The sequence below is a fragment of the Scyliorhinus canicula genome, chromosome 11 (assembly GCF_902713615.1).
Source record: "Scyliorhinus canicula chromosome 11, sScyCan1.1, whole genome shotgun sequence".
Lineage (NCBI taxonomy): Eukaryota > Metazoa > Chordata > Chondrichthyes > Carcharhiniformes > Scyliorhinidae > Scyliorhinus > Scyliorhinus canicula.
In genome coordinates this window covers 64,228,560-64,253,893 of record NC_052156.1, presented here as the reverse complement: position 1 = coordinate 64,253,893, position 25,334 = coordinate 64,228,560, and the positions used below count along the sequence as shown (strand labels likewise).

Genomic DNA, 25,334 nt, shown 5'->3' with positions numbered 1-25,334 from the left:
CCCCAAACCCGAACCGTCCTAGTGCTTCCCACAGATAATCCCACTCGACCCGGTCAAAAGCCTTTTCAACATCCATGGCTACCACTATCTCTACCTCCCTACTCTCCGGGGGGCAGCATAATCATGTTGAGCAGCCTTCTTAGGTTGGCTACCAGCTGCCTCCCCTTTACAAACCTGGTTTGGTCCTCCACAATTACATCCGGTACACAGTCCTCAATTCTGGTCGCCAAGATCTTGGCCTGGGAGCAATATTTTAGCAGTTCCCGTATTTGAATTGTAAAATTTGAACGTATTTCTGGAGAGGTTAAAATGTAAGAGATTTGTAAACATTTTATAAAGGCTGCAGTGAAACCTGAAATTTCACGCTTTCTTCACTTTGTCTGTGTAAATTAAGGAAAACATGGTTAGCAAAGATTTAGCAATTAAAAATGAATATTTAATATTAGGAGAAAATATGTAGCCATGTCATAGGAACTATTACACAGTTAAGAGAAACAAAAAATTATTATATGAAGTTCTGGTGTTAGAATTTTGGCAGCTAGAGGCAAATCTAAAAAAACTGATTGTTCAGCAAAATGCCTCCCATTCAGATGTTAGAAAGCACAAAATAAGTATGTTCACTTTTTATATTTTAGAATTCACGGCTCAGTTAGAACTAACAGCACACAGTACAACCAAAAGAAATGCAAATGAGTGTTCCTTGCAGCCAACTGTAATTAAAAGAAGACTGGTTAGTCTGCCACCAATTGCTTCAAATTGGTATAATTATGTTGTTGATGTTTTGCAAAAATCAACATCTGTAAGCGACAGGCTTTTTCCAGTCATGGAGATGTTACTGATAGTGATACCCGTAGTCTTAAGTTTAATAGAATTACAACCACAGTCTTTACAGGATTGTCTGTCATCACAGTAATGTCGAAATTGATTTTGTTCCAGAACAAGCTGTGTTTAAACTGTAGAAGGGTGGCGACAGTGTGACTGCCTCTGATACCATTCAGCCAGCAACACTTTTGGCAACGAGAAAATGTGGTATTTTAGACAGCAGCCCTCTTTTTCAAGGCAATTCAGGAGATAAATAAAGGCCATCTGCCCTGACGAGCATTTATAATTCTGATTGAACATATTCCTGGAGATTTCATCACATGAGCTCCAGCCACTTGGTCCTCCCTTCCTTTCACCCGACAAGTTGATCCGCACAGTGTAGCAATTGAAAGTGACTTAATTACCTGCTGGGAGGATTCGTCACTGTCAGTCAACTGTATTCCCTGTCCCCCTGGTCTATCATTTTACAACTAATAAGAAAATGTACTCAAAAGGCACAAAAACCACAATTTGCTTAATGCCCCTCTGGTGCCACTTGTTCCAGTGCCCTGGAGATTAATATTTAATTCCTGGAGAATCCAGAGAAATTCTGGAGGTTGGCAATCCTAACTTTGTTACTACACCACTATTTCCCACAATGCCAAACATTTTAAGGCCAGAGATTTTGTTTCCATTTTCCACCTGTTATCCTTTGTGGATATGTTTCACGTGTGATTTTGGTTTGTCACAATGGAAAATATTGACAAAGCCAAAGGCTAAAGTGGAATTTAATGTTGCACTGGCCCCGCAATCCATCAAGTCTGATTCCAAAGCTGTCAAAATTTTGCCTGACAGCACCATTTTGAAAGCGGTCCACAGCTGTGTTCCCAAACTTTCCACTAGATCTTTTTTATTATCCAAATTCGGGTTTGAGAACCATGCTATACCATATTATGCCAGATTTATAGTTGGAGTGTGCACTGTATATGCTCCTCATTAGTTCCATGGGTAATTGAGCCAAAGAAGCCCAGCAAAGGTGAGTTTAGAATTATTTCTGTGGTATCTCGGGGACATTTGGTATCACTACACCAACCCCCATTCCCCAACTGCACACTTACCCAGCTTTTAGTTTTTGTGGCATGATATTGGGCAACAGTAACCCAGCAAACTGGAGTAGGATGTCCAATTGGTGCCAGGCAACACACCACCCTGATATAAATGAGACTGTGTGACCAAATTATGCCTACCTCAGCATTGTGGGTGTGAGTGACCAACCAGTGTCATTCTGTCATCCTAAGTATCAACATCCGAAATAAAGACTCGAAAAGTGACATCTGGTCAGGAACCCAACATTATTTAACCATGTCACTTCTGGGTTTAAACCAGCTGAGTTTGTCGGTGAGTTGGAAACCAGATGAAAATAAATGATTAAATGTTGTTGTTGTTTGTGTGATTTGTGACATTAGCAGAACTCCACTTTGAAGATAACTTTTGGCTCCACACATGGGGCGGAATTCTCCCAAAGGGAGACAAAGTGCCGATGCCGGAGTGAAAACCAGAGTGTTTCACTCCGGCGCGGAGGCCGCTCCTTGCCCCCTATTCTCCCACCCCCGGGGGCTAGGAGCGGCGCCGCGTCAATTTCACGCGCCGGGCCTTGGCGCCCGCGTCAAAGCTGCGCCGCGTAAATGACGCGCTGGCGGCGCTTAAATGACATTACCCGCGCATGCGCAGTTGCCGTCCTCCCCGCGGGCGCCCCGCAAGACAGGGAGGATTGATCTTGCAGGGCGGCGGAGGGAAAAGAGTGCGTCTTTTAGAGAAGCTGGCCCGCCGATCAGTGGGCACCGATCGTGGGCCAGACACCCATTGAGCACCCCCCTGGTGCTCGATCCTCCCTTCCCCCCCCTCCACAGGCCGCACACGCAGCATTCGCACGCTGTTCACGCCGGCAGCGACCAGGTGTGTTTGGCGCTGGCGTGAACCGGTCGTATTGGGCAGGCCGCTCGGCCCATTCAGGCCGGAGAATCGCCGCTCGACCATTAGAAATGGTGAGCGGTGATTCTCCGAGCGGCCTGTCGTAAAACGCGGCACGCAGTTTTGGGGGGTGGTGGGAGAATCGCGTGCGGGTGCCAGGGCGGCATGGCGGGAATCGCCTGGCACTCCCAAGAGTCTCTCACCCGGCGTGGGAATCACCCAGCGATTCAATCTTTCCTCTACCTTTCCTCATAAGATCTTAAAAGCTAACACACCGTACGCCTTCTTAACAACCCTATCAACCTGGGTGGCAACTTTCAGGGATCGATGTACATGGACACCGAGATCTCTCTGCTCATCCACACTACCAAGAATCTTACCATTAGCCCAGTACTCTGTCTTCCTGTTACTCCTTGCAAAATGAATCACGTTACACTTTTCTGCATTAAACTCCATTTGCCACCTCTCAGTCCAGCTCTTCAGCTTGTCTATGTCCCTCTGTAACCTGCAACATCCTTCCGCACTGTCCACAACTCCACCAACTTTAGTGTCATCTGCAAATTTACTCACCCATCTTTCTACACCCTCCTCCAGGTCATTTATAAAAATGACAAACAGCAGTGGCCCCAAAACTGATCCTTGTGGTACACCACTAGTAACTGAACTCCAGGCTGAACATTTCCCATCAACCAACTGTCTTCTTCTAGCGAGCCAATTTCTGATCCATTTGAAAGCTATGACCTTGCCCAGCAGCACCAATGAAGCTGTGTATATAAATCACTATCTCACTATTTAGCGGTGAAATGAGCTAATTACTGACAGTCTGTAGAGCTGGTAAATGAGCTGAAAGGTTCAGTTCATATAACATTATGGTTTTATTTGCGATACAAATTCATCAATCAGAATGGACAGCAATTCATTTTAATTGATTAGACAAACTTGCGTTTGTTACCAATTCCTCTGTCAATCCAAACTCAGTTTTATCTGCATGCAATGTATTAAATTATTTTGAGACATACAAATCACATCTGCTCTTCATTATTATCCATAATTATAGTTGCATTCAGGCACATCTGCAGAATGCAACAAAGCCGATTTTCAAGCAACCTTTGCACATCTGCAATGAATGGAAAATAAATATTATAGGCAGTGTGTACAAATCACAGTTCCGTTGGCAAGCTGTGATGAATTTTTAGTTATTGAAAAAAGTACAGACAAGAGAATTGTAAATATTTTTCCTGAAAATCTAGGTGATTTAGCTGCTGAGGTCACCCAGGGAGATGGTACTTTTAGTTGTCATGTTGCTGGACTCGTGATGCAGAGGCCCATGCGAATAGCCGACAGAATAAATTCAAATCCCACCACAGCAGCTGGTGAAATTTAAATTCAATTAACATAATCTGGAATTTAAAAGTCATGGTGACCATGAAGCAATCGTTGTAAAAACCTATCTGGTTGACTCATGTCTCTTTAAGGAGGGAAATCGGCCATCCTTACTGAGTCCAGCCTACATGGGACTCCAGATCCAGAATACTGTGGTTGATTCACTGCCCTCTGAAATGGCCAAGCATGCCACTCAGTTCAAGGGAATTAGGAATGGGCAACAGATGCTGGCCTTGTCAATGGCATCCATATCCCATGATTTTTATTAAATCCAACATACCAAGACTACCATTTGCATGAGCCTGTCTTTGGAACAGCAATGTCAGTAAGATAGGATTTTCTAAAATAGACAACAAGCAGAGATGTGGTGATCTGAAGTAGCATGAGAGGGAAAAGATGGCATATTTAATCAGATGAACAAATGGTAAATAATAAATAAATAAATAAATAAATAATCTTCTTATTGTCACAAGTAGGCTTACATTAACACTGCAATGAAGTTACTATGAAAAGCCCCTCGTCGCCACATTCCGGCACATGTTCGGGCACACAGAGGGAGAATTCAGAATTCTCAGCCAGTACGGGAATTGAACCCGCCCTGCTGGCCTTGTTCTGTTCTACAAACCAGCTGTCGAGGTGGGAGACCAAATAACCAGAAGAAACAAACAAAAAAAATAAACTTTGTTTCTTCTGGTTCCCATAAGTTTGAAATAATCAAACTTTTATAATGCTGGAAAATACTAAATCTCCATCAAGCGTATTTCTTATAGCTCTCCATGTGACCAGCGGATTGATGCATTGTTGCTTGGCATATGACTACAGTGCAACAGTAAATATGGCACCCCGGATGCACATCTGCATAACGATTACTTCCTAGCTCTTTGCAAATAATCTAACACTATTACAGGAACTGTTCATAACAGTCATTAATTGGGATTGCAGAAGCAAGTATAGATTCTCCTGGATATAGTGAGATGGAACCAATTTCAAGACACATTTCCCCTTTATGATCAGAATCAGCACAAGAATATCTAAAATGCCCAGCAAACAACATGTGAGGAGCTTTATTATACAAATCATGAACAGCAGCCACACACGGTATCAAGTGAAGCATGAAAACCTGATAATAGAGCAAACAGGATCAATATCAGCTAAAATGTGACATTTTGCAGCTCCAAACAATATAATGAGTTGAACTTTGGGATTTGAAATAGAAGAAGATGTGAAATCAAATTGACTAATGGCTTTACCAAATCTACTCCCTCCATAGGCTGAATGCAATTTGCCCAACCATGAACCAGTGCACGTAAGAGGGTGGGATTAAAAGTTTTTAAATGGGCAACCCAATGATATCCCACCTCCAACTCACCGATGTTGAGAAGAACCGAGAGACCGATTCCCACTCAGTCGGTGGTACAGCTATAAAATACTTTAAGGAGCCCCAATGTTAGACGTTTAGCTGCTGTTGTATAAAGAGTCAAAGGTGCTGCTCCTTTTCCACAAACACCTTTAATTTGCTTCAACAGACTCTGCACAAAACTCTAACATCACATCTCCTGACACAACGGCCACCTGAAGCCCCTTTACATATCAGTGTCAATTATTGGATACTTAACATAAATGGGACAACTAATTGGAATGTCTCTTAACCCATTACTTAACACCAACAATATTCTCTGCTTACCCACTGCAATTTGACTCCATCCTGGTGCTTAACTTCCACCCCCCACACCGTGATCTTCGATTCCCCACCCCCTGTGATGTTCGTCTGACCCATCTTATCATGTTCATCACCACAACCTGGATATTTGACTCCTGCCCCTCCCCACAGTGTTTTTTGTCCCTCTGGCCCTACCCTCTAATATTCAAAGCTCCACAGTCATGCACTATTTGGCTCTCTCCCCAGCCCTCAATGTTTACCCTTTTCTCAGCCTCCCAATGTTTGATTTCCCTGCCTCCCCCCCCCCCCCCCCCCCATCGCATTTAACTGCCCCACCAATCGTTCTGACTAATCCTGAACTGTACAATTACAAATCAAAGTAAAGTGCAGGCTTATTTGGAGAGACCAATTGTAATTTATTATCAGCCAGGTTCTACACTTACCTGCCTACAAATCTCATCATCATTCAGTTGAACCTCCTTTTTATTTCTATGGATCGCACATGGCTTGTGGCTGCGTGGGACTTCAGGTCCCACTTGGACTCAGAGTTACAGCACTACCTTCTTACTCAACCTGTATCTTTTGTGTTAACCCTGGATTGAAACATACTTTCTCAGGACATTGATATTTCCCATCTTACTGTCTTCTGTGTGTTAGATTAAAAAATGATGGAATCTGTATGGAAGAAAGAGAGAGAAGCAAGGATATGCACAGGAATATGCACCACAAATCACAAATGGACAGTCAGCGTGATTCGCCTTCGACAGGATCCTCCGCTTCGCCAGCAAAGTTTCCCGACGGCATGGGGGTTGCACAATGCGAAACTCCATTGGCCGGCTTCGGGAATGGAGAGCCCCGCTGCCGGCGGGGGCTAACCATGCCAGAAAATGGGGCTGGCGGGACAGAGAATCCTGCCCTGGGGTTTAAGCCATTCATTAAAATAGTGGCTATACTATCCAAGTGAGTCATATAAGAATGCAATTTTAAACAGTAAAAATAAAATAGGTTTACTCCATAACTTCAGGATTTATGTGTATTGTTCGGAACTAGATGTAGTTTTGTGGGTGTTAAGAGTTAAATATACCTTTAAGCTTAATTTTTTATTTTTTATTTGTGTGTTGAGAATGGTGTATCCTGGATTTGGTTTAATTTCAGCGGTTTTGTGAGTTGGAGCCAGTAAGTCTGGGGCCTGTTGCTCTATATGCATTTTAAAAGAAGTTTTATAATTCTTGAAGGGTTGGTAGAAAAAGAACTGTTGGTAGCTAAAGGCAGAAAAAGAGGCCCACAGAGCGACAGGGAAATCAGAAAATCAGTTGATTTCAGTGGGTAGAATTAATCCACAGTAATTGTCAGAACAGGGCGGACAGGAGCTGCAGAGAGTAGATTTTCAAAAAGAAACATTTCAAAACCAGGGAACAGGGCAGGAAATCATCTGGAGAGGAGAATTAAGTCGAAGGACAAGGACAGGAATCTGGAACACATCCTGTTCAATGGTGTTAAAGTAAGGAGCAGTGAAAAAGGCTCCGAATTTGAGGGAGAAAGTTGTGAGGAACAAAATTGAAATAAAGCAGGCTTGCAAAAAGCCAGAAGGTCCAAGGAGACAGCTAAAGGTTGTTGACTCCTTACTATGGGCCTGTTCTGGTGGCATGGTTGAGTATCTAAGGGAGCACATGTAAGGTGATGTTTGAATGCATGTAATGATCCAGGGAAGGTGAATCCTTGTGGAAGATGTCCAGTTGAAAGCATTGGTTGGGGGAAGATGTCACGATGAGTATTTTGAGTGTTGACAGTAGAATCTTTTGGAGAAAAGAAGTTCCATGAGACCAAGTGGCTCACGATGTGAAGAGCTTGTGTGGTGAGTTGATGAGAGATCCATAGAAATACCCCAGACAAGGGTGGCACAGTGGCGGTGGTTAGCACTGCTGCCTCACGGCACCGAGGACATGGGTTCAATCCGAGCCCCAGCCCACTGTGTAGTTTGCAAATTCTCCCCGTGCCTGCATGGGTCTCATCTCCACAACCCAAAGATGTGCAGGGTAGGTGGATTGGACATGCTAAATTGCCTTTTTATTGGAAAAAAAGAATTGGGCACTTTAAATTTAAAAAAATCTAAATAAGTAAATTAGGGCAGCAGGGTAGCATGGTGGTTAGCATAAATGCTTCACAGCTCCAGGGTCCCAGGTTCGATTCCCGGCTGGGTCACTGTCTGTGTGGAGTCTGCAAGTCCTCCCCCTGTGTGCGTGGGTTTCCTCCGGGTGCTCCGGTTTCCTCCCACAGTCCAAAGATGTGCGGGTTAGGTGGATTGGCCATGCTAAATTTCCCGTAGTGTCCTAATAAAAAAAGTAGGGTTAAAGGGGGGGGGGGGTTGTTGGGTTGCGGGTATAGGGTGGATACGTGGGTTTGAGTGGGGTGATCATGGCTCGGCACAACATTGAGGGCCGAGGGGCCTGTTCTGTGCTGTACTGTTCTATGTTCTATGTTCTAAGTCCCACAGACATGCAACTCCTGCCTGAGAAGTGGGCAAAAGATCTTTCTGTGTCCTTCCCCACCCCACTAGACATTGACAGAATTGAAAGGTTGAAATCGTAGTACAAATCGTTTCCACCTCATTTAACAGTTGCAGGTTGATCTGCCACAATTCCACACCGGCACTAAATTGATTCCAGAAATATTTAATGGACCCAAAAGAATGGAAATAAAAAATTTATTTCATAGAAAGATGATCACAATGTGAGCATTAATTTACTTCTCAGTTAAACTGATTGGATGAGGGGTTCTCAATTGGCTCTAAAAAGCACAAGCTCAAATATATTTACACAGCCGATGAACTGGTCTGTAAGTTATTTCCTCCGTTTGCAATGCTATTGTGAACTTTCTTTGGTACTGATATTATTTTCAAGCCTGGGATTTCAACGCAATGAAGTTGGATGAATTAATGTGGGAGAAGGCTTGTGCAAGTGTAAAGTATAGCATTGACCGGATTGATCAAATGGTCTATTTCTACACAGCAAATGCGGTGTCATTCTCTGTATTTGAACTTTATTTTTTGTCCTGTAGAATTCCACTCACAGTCTGTGTTGCGGGTTTCAAGGTTTTGCCAGAGAATCATTTTCTTATGTGTTGTCTTTCTGACGAAGCTACATGAAATGCTGTGATGGCTGCTATTAATTATTTAACAAAACATTAGGGTTAAGATGTACTAGTAGTTTTTCATTTAAAAACTTTGCAAACTCAATGAAATGTCGCAGTAGGTTTCAGAATTAATTCATCAAAGCCTTGGTTATTGTAAAGTTCAAAACTAAATCCGATATAATTAATAGCCTAAGTTACTCAGACTTGATAGATGTGGTCAGAAATGCTGATCAAATATAAATGCATGTGTTCTGTGGTTTTGTAATAAGATATTGAAATATGGCTTAATCCTTGAGGTGGAGTGGCTGACTACAGGACACTAAACGTTTCCCTGGTGTCCTCTGTGTTCTCCAAATCTCATGCCAGAGGCCTCTTGTTATGCCTTGCTGAGCTCCCTCGCAAGCTAAGCCCATTTCTTTTAAACCAACTTGAAAAATGAAATGAAAAAATGAAAATCGCTTATTGTCACGAGTAGGCTTCAATGAAGTTACTGTGAAAAGCCCCTAGTTGCCACATTCCGGCACCTGTTTGCTGCTACACTACGCATTTGTATTTCTTCATAGAGGTTATGTACCCCTCAGGGCGCTGAGGACCCGGGTTCGATCCCGGACCCGGGTCACTGTGTGTGGAGTTTGCACATTTTCCCCGTGTTTGCATGGATCTCACCTCCACAAGCCAAAGATGTGCGGTGTAGGTGAATTGACCATGCTAAATTGCCCCTCAATTGGAAAAAAAATATTGGGTACTCTGACTTTATTTTTAAAAAGAAGTTACGTTTCAGCTTCCTTTGTCCTTGATGACCCTCATAATTATTTTAAATCCACTGTCTGGAACATTAAACTAATCTTGCCTACGCCTAGACCTTCCTTTTAAAAAAAATATATTTAGAGCGCCCAATTATTTTTTTCCAATTAAGGGGCAATTTAGAGTGGCTAGTCCACCTAACCTGCACATCTTTGGGTAGTGGGGGTGAAACCCACGCAGACACGGGGAGAATGTGCAAACTCCACACAGGCAGTGACCCAGGGCTGGGATCGAACCCGGGTCCTCAGCACCATAGACAGCAGTGCTAACCACTGCACCACCCTTAGTAATCTGGTGAACAAGACATTATAAAATAGCCCTCTTTAAGACTTCATCCTACACATGTGCTTGCTTTGGATAACTTTTTTTACTTTACCACAGGAATAGGAGCTTCAACTTTTGTAATGCAGATCTTGGTTCTCAAGCATATCTGATTCGATTCATTCAAACGGTTTTAAGGCAGGATCTTGTTGCAATGTTACAAATAGAAAAACTACACAAAAAACAATTACACAAACGAGAAAAAAACTACACAAAGTATACTGCAAAGTATTCTAAATGAATACTTTGCATCAGTATTCACCAAAGAGAAGGAATTGGTGGATGTTGAGTCTGGATAAGGGTGTGTAGATAGCCTGGGTCACATTGAGATGCAAAAAGATGAGGTGTAGGGCGTTTTGAAAAATATTAAGGTAGATAAGTACCCAGGACCGGATGGGATCTACCCCAGAATACTGAAGGAGGCTAGAAAGGAAATTGCTGAGGCCTTGTCAGAAATCTTTGGATCCTCACTGTTTTCAGGTGATGTCCTGGAGGACTCTAGAACATCCAATGCTGTTCCTTTGTTTAAGAAGGGTAGCAAGGATAATCCAGGGAACTACAGGCCGTTGAGCCTTATGTCAGTGGTGGGGAAATTACTGAAGAGAATTGTTCGAGACAGGATCTACTCCTATTTGGAAGCAAATGGACATATTAGTGAGAGGCAGCATGGTTTTGTGAAGGGGAGGTCGTGTCTCACTAACTTGATAGAGTTTTTCGAAGAGGTCACAAAGATGATTGATGCAGGTAGGGCTATGGATGTTGTCTATATAGACTTCAGTAAGGCCTTTGGTAAGGTCCCTCATGGTACACTGGTCCAAAAGGTGAAGTCACACGGGATCAGGGGTGAGCTTGCAAGGTGGATACAGACTGGCTCGGTCATAGAAGGCAGAGAGTAGCAATGGAAGGGTGCTTTTCTAATTGGAGGGCTGTGACTAGTGGTGTACCACAGGGATCAGTGCTGGGACCTTTGCTGTTCGTAATATATATAAATGATTTGGAGGAAAATGTAACTGGTCTGATTAGTAAGTTTGAAGACGATACAAAGGTTGGTGGAATTGCGGAGAGCGATGAGGACTGTCAAAGGATACAGCAGGATTTAGATAATTTGGAGACTTGGGCAGAGAGATGGCAGATGGAGTTTAATCCGGACAAATGTGAGGTAATGCATTTTGGAAGGTCGAATGCCAGGTAGGGAATATACAGTGAATGGTAGAATCCTCAAGAGTATTGAAAGTCAGAGAGATCTAGGTGTACAGGTCCACAGGTCACTGAAAGGGGCAACACAGGTGGAGAAGGTAGTCAAGAAGGCATACGGCATGCTTGCCTTCATTGGCCAGGGCATTGAGTTTAAGAATTGGCAAGTCATGTTGCAGCTGTATCGAACTTTAGTTAGGCCACACTTGGAGTATAGTGTTCAATTCTGGTCGCCACACTACCAGAAGAATGTGGAGGCTTTAGAGAGGGTACAGAAGAGATTTACCAGGATGTTGCCTGGTATGGAGGGTATTAGCTATGAGGAGCGGTTGAATAAATTCGGTTTGTTCTCACTGGAATGACGGAGGTTGAGGGGCGACCTGATAGAGGTCTACAAAATTATGAGGGGCATAGACAGAGTGGATAATCAGAGGCTTTTCCCCAGGATAGAGGGGTCAATTACTAAGGGGCATAGGTTTAAGGTGCAAGGGGCAAGGTTTAGAGGAGATGTACGAGGCAAGTCTTTTACACAGAGGATAGTGGGTGCCTGGAACTTGCTGCCGGAGGAGGTGGTGGAAGCAGGGTCGATAGTGACATTTAAGGGGCATCTTGACAAATACATGAATAGGATGGGAATAGAGGGATACGGACCCAGGAAGTGTAGAGGATTTTAGTTTAGACGGGCAGCATGGTCGGCACGGGCTTGGAGGGCCGAAGGACCTCTTCCTGTGCTGTACTTTTCTTTGTCCTTTGTTCTTTGTAAAATCCGAGTACTCTGATTGCTCAACAGGTCCAACAAGTAAGCATAATGCTGAACCATATATTCAAAACTCTAATGTACAAATAACCTTTATGGCTAAAAACAATTCACAGCCCATCTGTACTAGCATTACTTGTCCATATACCAGATGGTGAGGATGAGAAAATTAAAAATGAGGCTTAACTCCATTTGGGTTGAAAAATGCCAATCAGATTTTAGTTGAATTGTGCCTCATCCCATTTAAACAGGTGTTCATTGTTAATGTCTCACAGACATCATTAGTTACACGGATCGAAGATGAAGCACCAGCCAGCTGCATGCAGGCAGCCCCACCACGTTTCAATGCTCCGAAACCAAGTACTTACCAAAGTCGGTGATTGATGAGTCCATCCATCCACTCTCCATACTCCAACGAAAATATGATCCTGCCCCTGCCAATGTCAGTTAAATGTGGAGAATTACTTCCGACCTTTAAACAGTACCTTAATGTGCTCCCCAAGCCCCGCCAACAAAGCCTAAACACTGCAGCTCTATTTGTATTTTTACTTCTTTCCCTTCGGTTTCTCCTGTTCAAATTTTGTAATGTAAGGCCTTGAAAAGGCCTGATTGTAAAGCTGTTGCCTCATTATTGTAATAACCTGATTCAGCACACCAAAATTAGTTTTAGATACATAAAAATTAATGCATCAGTATTATAACTAAGGCCCGAATATATTATATTTCCATGCCAGGCACCTTAATAGTTCATAAAGTTAGCAAGTAATGAGACAGGAGAAAATATGTATGTGTATGTAGTGTTCGATGGTTTGTTTCATCTGGGTTTGATTATGTCAATGTGATAAATGTGATAACTAATCTTTGTACACTTGTTTGATTACTTAAGCCTGTCAATGGACCTGGAAAGATACAAATCTGAGAATGTTCCAGGAAAGATCTAGAGCTCTCTGCAAATGTTGAAGCTCTTGTAATTTATGAATTATTTTGAACTTCTGTAAACAAACCTATTAGACTTAGAATTATAACGCTCTCTGCATTGCTCTGAGATAAATAAGATACACAGCAAACTGGCAAATACATAACAAAAATTGGTGACAAGGATGGTTGAGAAATGTTTAACTTTACCGCCTTCAGAACCAATTCTTTCACTGCTGAAAGATGATGGATTTTGGGGTTCAAGACCAACTTGCTCATTACAGGGATGGACAGTCCATATGGAGCAGTGATCTGCAAGGAAGTGATACCTGTACATTTCTCAGAACATGAGCAAAAATGCAAACAGCTCACAATAGATACGCCTACATTTGATATGGCAGTAAGTTCTCACGAAAACTACTTTTGGCTGTAGACAATTATGATGATCGAGCAATATACATTCCACCAGAAATTCCAGGGAACAGGTGAATCCATCAAACAATATATGGCAACGTTGTGGCAATTGGCCTCTACATGTAAGTTTGGCAAAGTAACCAATTAACTAATTTGTGACCAGTTAATTGAAAGCACTTTAATTCCACAAAGAGAGGTTTTCCTCATGGAGGATGATCATCTAATCTTGGAAAGAGCCATGACCTTGGCAGTCCGAATCAAATCTGCCATGTTGAATTCAAGGAGGTTATGCAGCAATGTATCTTTAGACTCAGGGTTGCAAAAATAACTTGCCCAACCAGCTCCAACAGAAATGTTATGGACAAGGAGATCTCAGTAATCTTATCAACAAGTGCCCATGATGGTTAGATACCTTCAAAGTTGTGCCCATGTCCATTATGAGGGAATAGTGCACCTCATGTTCCGTTGAACCATTTTGCAGAGATGTATCAGTCAATGAAAAAGAAGACTTCATCAGTTTGGCACATGATACAATCGCTTGCTGAGGGTAAAGGCACATGTATATAACATTGCAGAAGGAAATTCATTGTTCAAATGGCTTGATCAAGGGACTGCACATAAATTATCCACAGTGAGGATAAACCCTCACTGCAAGAACACCAAAAAGATACACCAGGAAGAGCACGAGGTATATAAGGCTTTGTTTAAAACTTGTTTCTCCCCGCAATGACATCTGCTTGTACACAGCAGTGAATAAGCACCCTTGGGGAGCGCTCCACCAATACCCCTACTGTTACAAAATGTTTACATGAATGGTGGATTAAAGGATGCATGTCAGAATATTCAACACTCTCTGATTTGAAAGACACCAGCCAAACTTGTGATAGGTCATAATGTTTGTACCCCATGGACCAGTCTTAATCCATCAACATCAGTTAGTGACACCCTCACAGCAAAATCAGGTGAAATTACAAAGCAACATGGCAAAGCAAAAGAACACAGTGACAAATGTTCAGTGCAAGGATACCATGATTTGAGGTTGGAGATTGGATTAAAATCCAAATGTCCAAATCGTAAACTCAAACTTACATTGTGGCCAGGATTCTCCGAGCCTCCACGCTGAAATCGTGCTCGGCGCAGGGGCGGAGAATGGTGTCTCAGACCCACGGCACCGCAACGCAATTCTCCGCAGACCGGATTATCTCCGCCAGCCACGCGTGATCGACGCGGCACCGGTCGGGGGCCGTTAAAAGAGGCCCCTACGGCGATTCTCCGCGATGGACCAGCTGAGTTCCAGCCAAGTTCCGCCGGTGTGGTTCCAACCTGGTTCCACCCAGCGGGAGCTCGTACGCGCTGGCCATCCTGGTGGGTGGGGGGCTTCCATGGCAGGAGTGCATGATCCGGGAAGGGGCCTATCTTCTTCCGCCCTGGCCCGCTGTGTGGCTCCGCCATGTTGTGCGGGGGCCGGCGCGAAAACGGCCGCCGCGCGCATGCGCGGACCAGTGGCCGGAAGTGCAGGCCCCCGTATCGGCAGCAAGAGCTGCGCGCCGTATGCTGGGGCCCTGCTACACCCCTTAAAACCAGAGAATCACTCCAGACTTTTTGAAAAAAAGTCTGAAGTGATTTGCGCGCGTTTTCCAACGGGCATGGGGATTTAGTACCATTTTCGGAGAATCCTGGCCCATATCTATGAGGCCCTGTGATGAATGTTGGGTTTCAGATATATTGGGTGTAATTCTCCCAAAGGGAGACAAACAGCCGTCGCCGGAGTGAAACCTGGTGTGTCTCACTCTGGCGTCAGAGGCCGCTCCTCGCCCCCTATTCTCCCGCCCCCGGGGGCGAGGAGCGGCGGTGCATGAAGTTCGCGCGCCGGGCCTTGACGCTTGTGCGCCCGGAATGACGTGGCCGACGGCGCCTAAGTGACGCAGCCGCGCATGCGCAGGTTGGCCGGCCCCAACCCACGCATGCGCGGTTGTCGTCTTCCCCGCCGCTGCCCCACAAGACATGGGGCTTGATCTTGCGAGGCGGCAGAGGGAAAAGAGTGTGTCTTTTAGAGACGCCGGCCTGACGATCGGTGGGCACCGATCGCGGGCCAGACACCTCCTGAGCACGCCCGTGGTGCTCGATCCTCCCTCCACCCCCCACCCCCCCTCCCCCCCCCCCCCCCACAGGCCCCACATGCAGCTGTCGCACGATGTTCACCGGCAGCGACCAGGTGCGGTTGGCGCCGGCGTGAACCGGTCAGGTTCGGCAGGCCACTCGGCCCATCCGGGCCGGAGAATCGCCGGTCGGCGTTAGAAACCCGGCGTGGGGGTCGGATAATCGCGCCCATTGTATTATATGTAGTTTGTGCAGTAAGGGTTAAAAGCATGGGTTAGTATGTGACAGCTGCCATCATGTGTTTAAAAATCCTGGATGGAAAGGCATCAGGCTTTTTGCAGACAGATGTGCAGTTACAGCATCATCAAAGTTGGACTAATGGAATTTTATTTATATTAATGAGATTCTCTGGGAAGTAGACAATTAGAGACATTGGGTGGGATTCTCTGCCAGCAGGATGCTCTGTTTTGCCGGCAGTCCAGGGGTTTCCCGACGGCGTGGGGCTGCCCCGCAAAGGGAAACCCCATTGACCGGCTGGCATGCGGAGCATCCCGCCAGCGGGGTGAGGCAGAAATGTTGCGCTACAGGGTGGAGAATCCCGCCCATTGTGTTTAGTTTTAGTAAGGTGATACAGTTAGAGGGAGGAGCCAGGGGCTGAAGCAGTAAGGTGTTGAGTTTTCAGCTTTGGTGCTCAGTTTTAGATTGTGGACAGACCGGCAGCTGCTCTCAAAGCAGTGAGTTAAAGATTTGACTGTGGACAGGACAGGTGCAGTTTCTCAAAGCCTGGCAGATTAAACTGTTCGCTGAGTCAGGTAAGAATCTGCAGGCTGTTTCCTGATCAGTTTTCTCTCTCTTCAATCAGTCTTTTAACAGGGTCTCTGTTACGCACGTATTCTTGGGTCTGTGAACTCTATTTAAAAGTGGATTTTGATCTATGATGAGTGTTGTTTGGGTGAAGATAAAGATTTCAGCTCAGAGCTATTGTTTCATTGTATTGTTAAGCATTGTTTAACTGGTAATTGTAAGCTACTGTCTTTATCCTGCCAAAATTAGTAATACTGTGTCAGTAATAAAGTTTGTTTTAATATATCATATCCCCATTTGTGCGTGGAATTACTCCTGGAGCAAGGTACCCTTTCCTCAGACCCTTACTAATAGAAGAAAATATTGGGGTTTTTGTGCACTATCACAGCAACAGTTTTTGGGGTCTGGTCCGGGATCATAATAGTCCAAAGCAGATCAAGCTGTTGCTTGGTACCAATGCATATCTGTTGGATGACAACAAAAAGTAGAACACAATATGTTTGATAGTGAGGAGACCAGGATGCTTCAAGGATAGTGATTATGAAGATGTATTTCATTTTCCTATGAGCAATTTTGGTCATTGCATCATCAAGTTGATCAGACAGAACCACAACAAAAGATTCATAGACACAATCACAGATCAAATAGGTGTTTGCATCTTAATAACTTTCTGTACTGAGAGGAAACTGACAAGTTGAACTCCAGGAAATGACTTGACATTTGTGTTCCTTGTTTAAGATGATTTAATTGAAAACAGGGGCTTTGGTTAAAAGGTTGTGGGGAGGAGGGGGGGGTTAAGATGTAGTGTTCAATTGTTTGTTTCATCTGTGTTTGATTATGCTGTTCTGATTTTTGTACACTTGCTTGATTGTGTAAGCCTGTAGGTTAAGTTAGATAGGTATGACATCTGGGAATGTTCCAGAAAGGACCTGGAGCACCCTACAAAGTCCATGTGCATTGAAACTCCTGTAAGTTCTGAGATGTTTTGAAGTCCTATAGAGAAAGTGTTATCCTTTTGAACGAAAGCCATCACTGGATAACTAAGATATAAAGCAAGCCCACAAATGCTTAGCAGTATAGAGCCTCCCCTCGCTCTCTGGACATAAAATATGAATTGTGGATTTGTGAAGTATTATGGAAACAGCCTGATTAAATTTTTTATTGTTAATGGCTGTTTTCTATAACTGGCAGTCTTAGAAATAGTCGGTGCATTGATAACCAACTCTATAATCATTTTGCACTTTTTGTTTTTTTTATGTTTATTCAATAAAATCACATTGGTTAGAAAAATAAATTCTTCCATATTTGCTCTTGTTCTGCCATTTAAAATAAGAGACTACATTTTTGAATACATGTACATATCAAACATATTAAATATTTTTATATGTTTTATACTATGTATTTGCATGGTGAAGTGAGAATTCATTTAAAGGTACAATATATTAATAAACACAATATTAATGACTAAAAGATTGAGATTCTGAATATTGTCCGGATAACATCTTTGCATTAATTTGGGAACATAAGACAGCTAGAACATGTTTTTAAATAAGAAATGGATCACATTGTTTATTTTCTGTAGGTTTCCGTTCCGGTTTCCTGTGATCCAAAATTACCCATTCTTTTTGTTCCCTTACAGTTCCCGACATGGGCCCAGCTAATGTTAGTGGGGGAGGAGGAAGTCGATCTGAACTGGTAATAACTTGGGAGGTAAGCTCAATTTACCATCACAAAATTAATTTTCAGATACAGAGCTATGCCAGAAAATGCATACTATTGAAATATTAAACATAACGAGAGATCCAGCACTACTGGACAGAATTGAGCACAATAATTTTTAGCCTAAACAAAAATATTGGATAATGGTAACATAATTTTGCCCAATGATCCTCAATTCAGCTCCATTTTATCCACAGAAGCATTTATAAATAAGAGCAATAAAAAAAAAATCACATCCCCTTGAGCCCATACCATCCAATCAATTGCCACCTATCATAACATCTCCCACACCCTGGAAATGGTGTCTCCTTGATACGGCAAATAGAAGAGCATATATTATCGCCAATTTCAGGGATATCTCTGGAAAATTAATTTTCAACTCTCAGAACCGATCAAACAAGTTCAAGGTTTCAGTTCCCAATGATATTCCAGTCTTGACTACTAGCAATTTGCCTCTAGTATGTGAAATGCTCTTTATCCTCGGGAATTCAAAAAGGCTTTTTTTAAGGGCTGTAATGACTTTATAAATACTGATATTCAACGAGCCCCACTCCCGTACCCTTTCTTTGTAACATGTTTATTTTCTTTCAGAAGCTATCCAATTCCTTTTTGAAAGCCGTGATTGAATTTGGCTCCAGCACCCTTCCAGGCAGTGCATTCCAGATCGTGACAGTTGCTGCATAAAAATGTTATCCCTGGTGGTACATTTAATTACTTTGCCAATCACTTTTATATATTTATATTCATCATCCGTCAAAAATATTAATCACTTTAAAATATCATTTATTTCAATTCAGTATCTCTGTTTCTCTCATTCGGAGTGCGATATTCTAGTAACATTCCACTCATCCTTGTCTGCACCCTGTTCAGAATCGCAATATCTTTTAGCACATTTTTTTTGTTGGGGGGGGCAGAAACCAGAAATAAACACAATAAACACCCAGGTCTTTAAAACTTTTACACCTCATGGATTCTGATGCCTTTCTGGATCCTTCCTCCCTCTTCTTTCCGTCTTACACCAGCCCTTCTTCTCATCTCAACTCATGCTTTGTATTCAGTGTCAGCTGACCTTCCCTTTTCTGATGCTGAACGATCTGTGATTGGCAAAGTATTCAGTTAAATCCCCTTACGCACCAACTTGATGAATTTTGAGTTTTCACGATGTTCAACTCTTTCTCCGTCACCTTATTTTCCATGCTCATCTCCTTAGGCCAAGATCCTTTCACCTGTCTCCATTTTTCCCCCTCTACCTGGACTCCTGCCTCTGGCCTCTTACCCAGTTTTGATCTCTTTATTGAGAACTGTGGGCATGACATCAGCCATCTCAATGTTTCTACTCCGTCATTCACTCGATCCTGTCTTCTTCTGAACTTACTGCACTCCGTTCACTCAGGTCTAACCCCGGCATTGCTCTCAAACCTGTTGAAAATGGCAGTGTTGTTGTCTGGCTTACCAAACTCTACCTTGCAGAAGCTGAGTGCTAATTCTCAAGACACATCTTCCTACTTTCCCTGGACCATGACCCCAGCAACAAACATCAAGCCTTTGTTACCAGGACTGTTAAACAACCCCATCTCCTCTGGAGATCTGCCAGAGCTTTCCACCCTCATAGTTCCCCCACCCGGAACAGCCCACTTATAACCTCCTTCCCGAAATCAACTGTCAGATTTGTCCTGATAGACCCATCATTTCAACTTGTTTCTCCCACGTTGAATTTATGTCTTTCTATTTGACATTACTTTTTGTCGCCTTTTCTAGTCTGCTTTTACCTATATCTATGTCTCTTCATCCCCACACCCCCACTACTTGCCTTCAAACAACCGCGCAACCTCAAACAAACCATTGTTTGCAGCAAACTACCCAGCCTTCAGAACAGAGACCATGACACCACACAACCCTGCCATGGCAATCTCTGCAATTCGTGTCAGATCATCGGCATGGATACCACCATTACATGTGAGAACACCACCCACCAGGTACGCGGTACATACTCGTGCGACTCGGCTAATGTTGTCTACCTCATATGCTTCAGGAAAGGATGTCCCGAAGCGTGGTACATTGGCGAGACCATGCAGACGCTGCGACAACGAATGAATGGACATCGTGCGACAATCACCAGGCAGGAATGTTCCTTTCCAGTCGGGGAACATTTCAGCAGTCAAGGGCATTCAGCCTCTGATCTCCGGGTAAGCGTTCTCCAAGGCGGCCTTCAGGACGCACGACAACGCAGAATCGCTGAGCAGAAACTTATCACCAAGTTCCACACACATGAGTGCGGCCTCAACCGGGACCTGGGATTCATGTTGCATTACATTCATCCCCCACCATCTGGCCTGGGCTTGCAAAATCCTACCAACTGTCCAGGTTTGAGACAATTCACACCTCTTTAACCTGGGGTTACCCCTATTTCTGCAACTGTAGAGCTTTAATTACCTGCAAATGCTCGCATTCTAAGCATTGTCTGGCATCTTTGACTTTGTCTGCATATATGTTTCTGGAACATACCTCTTTATTCACCTGAGGAAGGAGCAGTGCTCCGAAAGCTAGTGTTTGAAACAAACCTGTTGGACTTTAACCTGGTGTTGTAAGACTTCTTACTGTGTCTCTTCTGACATCCTACTTCATTTCAACAATTTACAGTTTCCGAGCCCGACGCTTGTCTTCACTATGGACATTCAATCTCCCTGCACCTTCGTCACCAACCAGGATGGTCTGAGAACTTTCCGCTTCTTTCTTTAACAGCGATCCAAACTTTCCTCCACCATCCACTTCTCCCTGGCTGAATGTGATTCATTGAACATTTTCCCTTCAACTTGTCTCTTTCCTCCAAAGTGGTCCCAGTACTCAGGCCTTTTCCCTCAACTCTTTTTTTGGAACATGAATTACAGTATTGGTGCTGCTTCCTGCTCTCACCTAGAACTGACAAAATTAATCAACTGTTTTGAATTTCTGCCCTTCTCTTGGCTTCACATGGTCCATCTTCGATATTGTCCTTCTCTTCTTCAACTTCGCTGCCTCCATGTCTGGGAAAGGCTGTCTACTAATAAGCCCACAGGCTCCCACAACTACATTTCCTCACGCCCTGATTTCTGTAAGGATGCCATTCCATTCTTCCAGTTTCACCAAGCCCATTGCATCCTTTCTGATCCCACTATCCACAACAGCACTTCAGGTATGTCTTCCTTTTTCCTCAAACAAGGATTCCCCACCACACCACCCTGCACTGTGATTGACAGGGCTCTCAATTGTGTCTGATCCATTTCCCCCCTTCCTGCGCTCACCCCTCCCCTCCCTCAGAGAGCGGCGATAAGGTTCCGCTTGTTCCCATCTTCCACCCAACTAACCTCCAGATACAAAGGAACATCCTCCACCATCTCCAGCATGTGCCATCACCAAACACATCTTCCTCTCCGCTTCCCTGTCAGTGTTCCATAAGGGCCACTTCCTCTGCAACACCCTGGTCCACTCCTCAATCACCCCAACACCACCTCTTCTCCCCACAATGCGGTCCCCTCTACATTGGAGAGATCAAACATAGACTGGGTGACCACTTTATGGAACACTTTGCCTTGCCTGGTAGCATGTTGCTGAGAATCTGGTTGCTTGCCATTCTAATTCACCACTCTATTCATACCCTAATATTTCTGTCCTCAGCCTGCTGCAATGTCCTAACGAAGCTCCTTCTGGATTCAACATTGTATTCAGCAACTTCAGACCATGATCTCTGCCCTTCATTTTGATACATTTTGTTTTTGCCAAGTGCCGGTCTGTATCTTTTCTTTCACATTTATGCTGAAAGACAGAGCTGTTCAAAATCCTGCCATGAACACTCACTCTGGACCTATGCTTTGTTTCTTTATTAGAAAATTCGCCACTCCCTTTGACATTTGTTCCATGCCATTTTTGTCAATTAAGATCTCCTGCCTCTACTCTATCCCAGACCTTCCCTTTTGTTCTTGTGCCCCCCTCCCCCTCTCAATAGCATAAACCCCATGACATTTCTTCCCCCTATTCAGTTCTGAAAAAGAGTCATAATCAACTCATAATCAACTCGAAATGTTAACTCTGTTTCTCTCTCCAGAAATGCGGTGGACCTGCTGAGTTTTTCCAGGACTTTGCATTTATATTTAAGATCTCCAGCATCTGCAGTATCTTGCTTTAATTTTATTCAAGTTTTTATTATTCTTTCATAGAAACAGAGAACATGGGAGCCATTTAACCTTCCGAGCCTGCTCCACCATTCAATAAGATCTGGTTGTGGTCTGAACACCACTTCCCTTGACTCCCTTGTCTATGAAAAATCTGTCCAACTCAGTCTTGAATAAACTCAAGACCAAGCTCCACTGCTTTCGAGGGAAAATAATAGCCCTCATACTAATAACCTTTGGAGAGAAGGATATTCCCCTTATCTCTGTCTTAAACTGTCGAACTGTAGATTTCTTGGGCACGATTCTCCAAAATGGAGACAGAGTGTTCTGTCTACGATGGTGTTCACGACGGAGCAAAATGGATGGGGGGATTACCGATTCTGGCAGTTGGGCCACGCCAACCCGCGCATGCGCTGGGGACTTCTTTAGCACGCCGACGCAACATGGCGTGGGGGTGCAGGGGCTGGCCGCACAACAAAGTAGGCCCGGGGGAGAGGAGGGGGAGAGAGGCCGGCTCGCCGATTGGGGGGCTCCAATCGCGGGCCAGACTCCATCGGAGCCCCCCTCCCACCCACCTCAATGGCGGCCCCACGACCCTTCGCGCAGAGTTCCCGCCAGCAGTGACCAGGTGTGGACGGTGCCGCCGGGACTCTGCTTTTTCCGCGCCATTGCTCGGCCCATTCGGGCCGGAGAATTGGCGGCCCCGCCGCATACAGTGGCCTGCAAACGGCGGCGTGACAAACGAGCCGGCGCAAATGGCCCCGATTCTCTGCACCCCGGAGAATCGTGCGTCGGCGTCGGGGCGGTGTGGCGCGATTATGGCAATTCTCTGGCCCGGCGCGGGGCTCGGAGAATCGCGCCCCTTATTCTTAACACCAGGTTCCCTGGTTTAGTCTCTCCCACAAGTGGAAGCATCTTCCCAGTATCTACCCTATCAAATCCCCTCAGCATCTTATATGTTTCAATAAGATCATCTCTCATTCATCTAAACTCCAATGAGTATTGGCACAACCTATTCAACCATTCTTCAAATGACCAATTCTTCAACCCGGGGAAGAGTTGAGTGACCCTTCTCTGAACTGCTTCTAACGCTATTATTTATTAATTTTTAAAATAAATTTAGAGTACCCAATTCATTTTTTCCAATTATGCGGCAAATTAGCATGGCCAATCCACCTAGCCTGCACATTTTTGGGTTGTGGGGTGAAACCCACGCAAAGGCGGGGAGAATGTGCAAACTCCACACGGACAGTGACCCAGAGCCGGTATCGATCCTGGGACGTCAGCGCTGTGAGGCAGCAGAGCTAACCCACTGTGCTTCCCCTTCTAACACTATTATATCTGGTATCAAATCAGGAGACCAACAGCAATCCAGATGTTTTTTTGAATTTAGCAAATGCAGCATTTGTTGCCTATCCCGAACTGTCCTTCAGAAGTTCTTGAACTGCTGCAGTCCATGAGGTATGGGTGCACACACTGTGCATCAGGAAGGGTGTTTCAGGTTTTTGACTGGGCAACAGTGAAGGAACTGTGATATAATTCCAAGTTACTAAGGTCAATCGTGTTGAAAGCACAAAAACTCAACTGCAAATCTCGTTGGAAAATTATTGAAGAAAATAATAATTAGAAAACAAGGGGCTGGATACTCGGCTCCGCCGAGCCACATTTCTGCCTTGACCCGTTGGGATTCTCCATTACGCCAGCAAGTCAATGGAGTTTTGCATTGTGGGGAAGCCCCATGCCATCGGGAAACCCCCGGGCACCGGCAAAATGGAGAATCCCGCCGGCGGAGAATCCCGTAACTTCAATGTCGGTAACAAACACTGTCTTACTCCTGGATGCCAATCTTGGAATTCCACATTCACGATAGAATTCAATTCCAACCAGGGCTGGGTATATTTTTCACAGCACAGTCCTGATGTAGAAGCTCTTGAACAATCTGCTCATTCCGTTTAAGAATGTCACCTTTCCTGAGTATTGTGGGGGTAGCACGTTAAATTGAAACATCCCTATGTCTGCAAAGTAATAATCATAAGGAAGACAAATTAACACGTTCTGAGACTGTTTTATCAAGAAAACTGCAGCACAAAATAGAATGTTGGTGTTGCTTATTGTATAGTGTGTAGCATCCAAAGCCAAGAAATATGACCCGTATTTGTTTTCATACATTACTGGAGTTGTGCACATATTTATGTCCAGAATTAAGTGCCTGCAGTTACAATGCAAAAGGTTAGGTTTGAAATATTAATGAACTGGTGCAAAACTGTAAACGCAAATGATCGTTTTCATCATTATAACCAGTTATAATGCATGCAGTTTCAAATGACAATTAAATATTAAGAGATTTCTTACTCAAACTTGAAGTGTAACATACCTTGATAAAATGCTTCAGCGATTAAAACGATGTTGAAGGAGCTGAAAGCACACTTAACCTTTGAACATTGGTTTCAGAGGCTTAGTTTGAGGCTACATATTGTGTGTGAATTTTCTCATCTGTGCTGGGCTGTAAATGTTGAAATAGCTTATTGTGCGGCTGAAATCATAACTATCACAATACAGGATGACTAAATGTATCTCATCACTGACAGCTCCAATAAATGCAGGTGGTAAAATGAGATTGAGACAATGAAGATATGGGCATTGATTATGGTGAACATTAAATTGCATAGGTAAAAAAATGAATTTGTTTTAAAATCCTTATCCGGTTTAATTATTCCCTGGTCTGTTTGAAGTTTTAGTGTGTTTTTTAATTACTCTAATCAATTACAGAATAATGAAAATTAAGTATTTTCACTTTTCACCAGTGTTTTCATTTTTTCACAAGGTGTGCAATGTATTTGGTCATTAAAGCAAGACACTAATGATTAAGAAAGGCATTTGTAAAAGCTTCTATTTATAGAATATTATTAATGTCACAAGGACATTTAAAACTGCTTCACAGCCAATTAAATATTGTCAAAGGGCCGTCACTGTGGTCATGTAGGCAGGTGCAGCACTCTCTTAGGGCAAGGTGTCATCCCTCAAAGAACAAAAGAGGTAAATGCTTAATTTAACTGTTTCGTAATATTGGCTGAGAGAGGAATGTTGGCCAAACATCAGGGGAATTCACTGCTCATCACCAAAACTGTGCACCGGGATCTTTTTTACCCAACTGAACAAGTAAACGGACTTGGTATAACATTTCATCCGAAAGAGAGCACCTCCAGCAATT

The 25,334-nt window shown here is 43.8% G+C and overlaps 1 protein-coding gene across 7 annotated transcripts in view; it reads left to right on the top strand.

Annotated features, from left to right (window-relative positions):
* LOC119973115 (contactin-4-like) overlaps nucleotides 1-25,334 on the top strand; it is a 3,053,649-nt gene that overhangs the window by 2,841,659 nt on the left and 186,656 nt on the right. For all 7 annotated transcript variants that reach the window (XM_038810685.1, XM_038810691.1, XM_038810690.1 and 4 more), the window contains one exon: nucleotides 17,896-17,966. In XM_038810685.1, coding sequence (XP_038666613.1) covers nucleotides 17,896-17,966 — 71 coding nt within the window. The remainder of the gene's footprint in view (nucleotides 1-17,895; nucleotides 17,967-25,334) is intronic.